This window comes from Muntiacus reevesi, chromosome 8 (assembly GCF_963930625.1).
Source record: "Muntiacus reevesi chromosome 8, mMunRee1.1, whole genome shotgun sequence".
Classification (NCBI taxonomy): Eukaryota; Metazoa; Chordata; class Mammalia; order Artiodactyla; family Cervidae; genus Muntiacus; species Muntiacus reevesi.
The window spans coordinates 36760802-36767760 of NC_089256.1; the positions used below are offsets into that span (position 1 = coordinate 36760802).

General features: G+C 37.2%; 1 protein-coding gene across 1 annotated transcript in view; it reads left to right on the top strand.

Moving 5' to 3' along the window:
• GTPBP8 (GTP binding protein 8 (putative)) overlaps window positions 1-6959 on the top strand; it is a 28081-nt gene that overhangs the window by 14781 nt on the left and 6341 nt on the right. Inside the window, exon 5 of the mRNA XM_065942158.1 lies at window positions 2225-2343. Coding sequence (XP_065798230.1) covers window positions 2225-2343 — 119 coding nt within the window. The remainder of the gene's footprint in view (window positions 1-2224; window positions 2344-6959) is intronic.

Here is a 6959-nt window from a genome sequence, read left to right on the forward strand (position 1 = left end):
GACGGGCGCACTCTCCCTGGGTGTGGCGCGCCTTCTCCCCTCCGAGGTCCCAGCCTCAGTTTCTGCCCGTGCCAGGGGGGTGCGTGTGCCTTCTGCCCTCCGCGTCCCCACCTCCGGTCCCACCTGTGCTGGTCGGGTGCGTGCGCCCTGTGTCTAGCCGCGACCCTCCCGGATGTCGACCATCCAGAATCTCAGGAAGTCTTTGGTTAGAAACTGGAGGCCTGTTTGCAGTGTGGTAAGGGATGCAGTCCTTGGGGCCGAGCCTGCCCGTTTCCCCTCCCCCCTACCTCCTGCCTCCTGCGGGGCTGGGCCCGTATGCAGCCGGCTAGCTCCTCTGGACTTGCTCAGCCCCTTTGTTCTGTGAACCGCCGGCAGTGTGTTCAGGCCGGTTAATTTTCTCTCTCTGTTTTGCTGTCCCACAGTTTAAGTTGGTAACTCACAAAAGCTCCCTCCGATTGCCCTCAGGGCACTCAGGCCCGGTCCTTACCATAAGCAATGCTGCCCGCTCCTCTCCGTTCCGCCCCCACTTGCTGGTGGCGGATGCGGGCGTCTGGGGTACCTTTCTGCTGGGAGTTGCTTTTAGGCACGTAATCTGTGAGTTTTATTTATTTTTCCCCTCACACTTAGATTGCCCTCTGAGATTCAAAAACTTCCCCCAGACCTGCTAGTCCGAGGGTTTCCTGGTGTTTGGAAACTTCCTCTATTAAGACTCCCTTCCCAGGACGGGTCTCCATCCCTAGCTCTTTTGTCTCTCTTTTTATCTTTTATATTTTGTCCTACCTCCTTTCCAAGACAATGGGCTGCTTTTCTGGGTGCCTGATGACCTCAGCTAGCGATCAGAAGTTGTTTTGTGAAGTTAGCTCAGCATTCAATTGTTCTTTCGATGAATTTGTAGGGGAGAAAGTGGTCTGCCCGTCCTATTCCTCTGCCATCTTGGCTCCTCCCCCCCCCAACCAGTTTTATTGATAATGTAATAATTTACTCCTAATTTGATATCATAGATACAGGTTGTGAAATCATATTTTTTCTTCAGTTAACTTTTAAGAAAATATAAGCCTTTTTCTTTGTAAAAGAAGTTGTGATAGAGGAATTAGGTATCAGCATATTTATCTTTATGAAGAAAGACTTCTACTTTCTGCTTCTCCTTCTGCTATTAATATATTTTATGCTGTATAGTTGATTTATGATCATTATATTTTATTTTAATCATTTATATATTTTTATAACTGAAAAGCATAAATGGTTAGTCAAGAAATTTAATTTTATAGAGATTTCCTAGGAAAACTTCTGAAAAATACATCAAGGTTTTTACCTTTTAATTAATTTGTAATCATCACACCTTGATCTTTCTCTAGTATGTAATTGTCTTTGAGTAAGTAAATTATTTATAAAGTATTATATTTGCTGTTAACCCTAGTAAATTCTAGGCTTACTTGGAGTATTATCTTTATTTAAGTTGGAATATAACTGCAGTGACTACAACCTACAAATAACCTGATTTCTAATTTTTCCTTTAAATTTAACATATAAGGTAGAACAATTCAATATTTCAAAAATGATTATAAATTGGCAGTTTTATGTGTATGAAGCTAATAATACTTCTCTGTCTTAGACCACAAAATAAATAGTGATCACATGAAACATTTGGTGTATAGCAATGGCAAGTATGGCCCCAGGGTTCTATACACTGGTCTTGAATCCAAGATATTATGACCCTGTGTGGTTAAAGCATTGGAAACAGCAAACACATAGTGTATGCTTTATATATTGCATATATTAATTTATTTAATCTTTACAGCAGCTCCTTTAGAAGGTATTGCTTTTATTTTTATAGATGAGGAAACAAGTACAGAGAGATTAAGAAACTTGCATAGGTCACCTAGTTGTTATTGAAATTGTGTAACTAAAATGTATAAACTGTATATTAAGAAATAACAGTTGACCCTTGAACAGTATGGGAATTAGGGGCGCCAACCCTCCTTTCAGTCGCAAATCCAAGTTTAACTTACAGTCAGCCCTTCCTATTCAAGGTTCTTCTGTATTGGTGCTTCCTCCATATTGACAGCGCCATATCCATGGATTTAATCAACCACAGATCATGTAATATTGTGGTATTTATTGTTGAAAATATCTGCATGTAAGTGCACCTTTGCATTTTAAGCCCATGTTGCTCAAGGGTCAACTGTACTTTATTTCTAATGCTTAAATATTTGTTTTCCTACAGATGGTATTAACAAAAATTGACAAATCTTCCAAGGGACATCTTTTAAAACAAGTGCTTCAGATCCAGAAATTTGTTGACACTAAAACACAAGGATGTTTTCCTCAGTTGTTCCCTGTAAGGTAAGAGTTGAATTGTCTTTATGTACTAACATATAACTTTATGTGCTAACAACCTTTAGCATTCAATCAGTGTTTCTGAAATTGAGGTATCCTTTTAAGACTAGAGGAGTTTAGAAGACTCTGCACTTAGCCATAATTTATTGGTACAACCCATCAACACTTATTTTTTTCCTTTCCTCTATTCTTCTGTCTGCAGATTCTTGCTGAATCTTCCCTGTAGTATCTTCATGATCTTTCTGCTTCAGCCTATTTCAACCCTAGACCACATCAAGCTGTAAAGGATAAGAATTTTCCTTTTAAAGGACCATATGTAAGGAAGAAATGCTTCATATAAGCTAGAATTAAGCATTGGTAGCAGACAGTATGGTTATTTCCTGAGCCAGCAATTTTTGAGGTATTAGATGTGGTTTAGCAATGAAACATGAGTTTTTACTTTCAGTGTACACTTTGGATACAGTAAGTAATCTGTATTACAGCAGAAATACAGTGCCACTCCTGTGTGATTTTCTGACTCTGACTTCTTTGTGGAAGGCACTATGATAGTTTCTACAAGAAATTACATGAAACTCTCCTCTAAGCAGTCATTCTCGTCCCTACCGATCCAGATCACAATTGTCTGTATGAATATGCAGTTGAAGTCTGTCTTCATTCATTTCTACAAAATGCTTTTCCCCCTTGACTTACATTTAAGTATTTATCCTGTTCATTTGTCTGTGTCTGATAGATACAGTGGAAACTCCTATGGGCAGGAATGAAATCCTGTTTCTTCTTAGAGCCCTAAGCATTGTCTCAGAAAAATAATTGCTTTCTTTTAAATGTTTAATAAGAGGGAAATGAGACTTCAGCTAAAAAGGTAAAATAAACACAAGATGGGCAATTATGGCCCAACAGCTGCATTTATTATTAGTTGATGGTAGGCTGAGTTAAATAATATAATGAGGCTGGGGAAAAACTGACAAAGTTGTCTTGAGCTACAGTGTTATAATTTTAGTGTTCAAAACAAGGGAGTGATCGAACAGTAGTCTCACACTGCTTTAAGCTGTATACCATCAGTTCAGTCAAGTTCTATTGTGGCTTGACATTAAGAACAGCTAGAGCTATCTGAAAACAGATGGTCTTGGGGAAGGTTATGTCACTAGATCATTCTAAACACTTAATTGATCCACAAAGTAAGCATCTCTGTTTCACAGATACATTACAGGTCAGAGAAGTGAAGGGAGTTTCAGAGAAGCATTTGCTGATACAGAAAGAGCATGGACCTCAAGGGTCAGACAGCCATGGTTTTACATGGTTTTTCTACTTCTTGGCAATAGCTTTTAAAGTAACTTATTTCATTTTTTGAGGAAAAATGTAATGGTTAGAAGGATTAAATAAAATATATTGTGACTGATGTACATATATTAACCACATAATAAAATTAGTTTCTTTCCTTCCCAGAAGTCAGTCAGTCAATGGCAAGGTCAGGCCAACAACCTGAACTAACAGATTCTCAGTACTTTTTAGAGGTGTTCCCTTCTTTAGATAGGCTGGCATTTTCTGCTGCATGACCTTTGAATCACTGTGCCACCATACTGACTAAGTGACTAAGGTACTGCAGAAGCCACACAGTACTCAAAGTCTTACGAATTGAGACATATACAGGAGGTGCTAGCTTTCAAGAACTTCAACGTTCAGGATACCACAGTGACCACATACAGGAAGTTGTCAGGCTGTACTCTGTAGTTTTCAAAACCCAATTCAGATAGTAGAATTATTTTTACTCGTTGCTTTTATTTGCTTGACCAAGCCCCAGTACATCCCTCCAAAAGGGAATTTGGCCTAGTCAGAGAATAATTATTATAAAATAAGACAGGTTTTATTTTCTCCTCTTCCTGTATGATCTTGGTAGGAGAAAGGTGGAAGTGTGCGTAGACATGTAGTCCAGCAAGGTTTGGCCTTTTAAACCTGTTGGCAAAAGTTTAAGTGCTCACCTTCATGTGGGAACTCTGTCCCAACTGAGTTAGAGAAATAAAACTGACAAAAGGCCCCTAAAGTTTGATACTGGGATCAAAAGTCTGTTTTTATAACTGGTATGGAAGAAATATATAAGTAGGCACAATATAATTGCTTCTGTGGTTTTCACGCAAATGAGAACTGATTCTTAAGACAAAGAAAATCATGAATTGACAAAAATGTTGCAAATAAGTTTATGGTGCCATAGTTAGTGTGTAGACTATCCAACTTGTATTTCTTCTTTAAACCATACATGTGTAACTTCAGTTATAATTGAGAATCAATATGGAGGCAGCTTTATCAAAGAGAATTAGCAATATAGCAGAGAATATTTTACCTGTTTTATATACACATATACACCATACCTGCATCCATAAAAGTTATAGTGTCTTCATAAAAGTCTGTGTATCCCAAGAAACCATGTGTTCACTTCCATGCTGACAAATGGATGAAAGGATATGGATAGATATAGTAAGACAGATCAATAATAGACACAATAATGGTGACAGTGACTTTTTTTTTTTAAATCATGGAAAGTCTGTATTATCATGGTAATTTAATCTTTCTCACAAAAAGAACAAAGAGATCAAGATTTCAGTCTGGGAAATAAAAAGCAAAATATAAGATATTCCAATGGCATTTTTCATAGAAATTGAATAGTCTGAAAAACTACATGGAACCACAGATGACCCTGGATAGCCAAAGCAATCTTAAGAAAGAACAAAGCTGGAGGTATCACATTTCCTGATTTCAAACTGTGTCACAAAAGCTGTAGTAATGAAACAATATGGTATTGGCATAAAAACAGACATATAGGTCAGTGGAACAGAATAGAGAGCCCAGAAATAAACCCTTGCATATATGAGTGGTTAATTTTCAAAGGAGTCAAGACTATACAATGGGGAAAGGACAGTCTCTTCAATAAATGGTGCTGGAAAAATTGGACAACCACATGCAAAAGAATGAAACTAGGCTACTGTCTTACACTATACACGAAAATTAACTCAAAATGGAAAAGTACTTGAATGTAAGACATGAGACCATAAAATCCCTAGAAGAAAATACGCTGTAAGCTCCTTGACATCACTCTTAAGTGGTGAGTTTCTGGATCTGACTCCAAAAGCAAAGATGAGTGAGTGGGACTATATTAAACTAAAAGTTTCTGCACAGCAAAGAAAGTTATCAACAAAATGAAAAGTCAGCCTAATCAATGGAAGAAGATATTTGTAAGTCATATATCTGATGGGGTTAATATCCAAAATATATAAAGAACTCATACAACTCAATGGTAAAAAAAAAAAAACAGTTTAAAAAATAGACAAAGGATCTGAATAGACATTTTTCCAAAGACATACAGATAGCTAACAGGTACATGAAATGATCCTCAACATCACTGATCATCATGGAAATCCAAATCAAAACCACAGTGAGATATCACGTCACACCTGTTAGAATGGCTGTTATCAAAAAGATAAGACATAGTATTGGCATGGATATAGAAAAAAGGGAATCCTTGTGTACTGTTGGTAGGAATGTAAATTAGTGTAGTCACTAAAGAAAACAGTATTGATTCCTCAAAAGACTAAAAATAGAACTACAATATGATCCAAGAATTACACTCCTGGATATACATCTAAAGAAAATGAAAACATTAATTCGAAAAGATATGTGTACCCCCATGCTCATTACAGCATTATTTTTAATAGCCAAAATTTGGAAACAACTTAAGTGTCCCTCAGTGGATGAATGGACAGAGAAGATGTGGTACTGTACAGTTGACCCTTGAACAGTGTGAGGGGTTAAGGGTTCTGACCCTTAGCCCAGTCAAAAATCCAAGTATAACTTAATAGTTGACCTGCCATAACCATATTTCCTCCTAATCCCTGGATTCAACCAACTGGATGTAACGCTGTGGTATTTACCATTGTAAAACATCCACATGTAAGTAGATAAACACAGATTAAATCTATGGTTTTCAAGGGTCATTGTGTATACACAAATGGAATACTATTCAGCCACCAAAAAGGAGGGAATCTTGCCATTTGAGAAGACATGAATAGACCTTGAGAGCATTATGCTAAGTGAAATAAGTCAGAGAAAGACAAATAATGTGTGATTTCACTTACATGTGGAATTTTAAAAAACAAGCTCAGATGAGAAGAGATTCGTGGTTGCCAGAGGTAGAGGTTGGGGGTAAGAAAAATGGGTGAAGGTCAAAAGGTACAAACCCAGTTATAAAATAAACCATGAGGATGGTGTAATATACAATATGGTTACCACAGTTAGTAATGGTGTATTGCATATTTGAAAGTTGCTAAGAGAGTAGATCATAAAAGTCCTCACCATAAGGGAAAAAAAAATTGTTTACTATAAATGGTGGCAGGTGTAACTAGACTTATTGTGGTGATCATTTTGCAATATATACAAATATTGAATCATTATATCCCTGAAACTAATGTTGTATGTCAATTATACCACAATAATAATAATAGTAACTTAGTCTGGAAAATAAAAAGCAAAATAGTAGATGTGAAGTGTTTAGAATCATGAAAGAAATAGATCAGATGATGTGGATCACCAGATTTGGAATATTACAAGAGATGCCGGGGAAGAGAGGAAAGGTA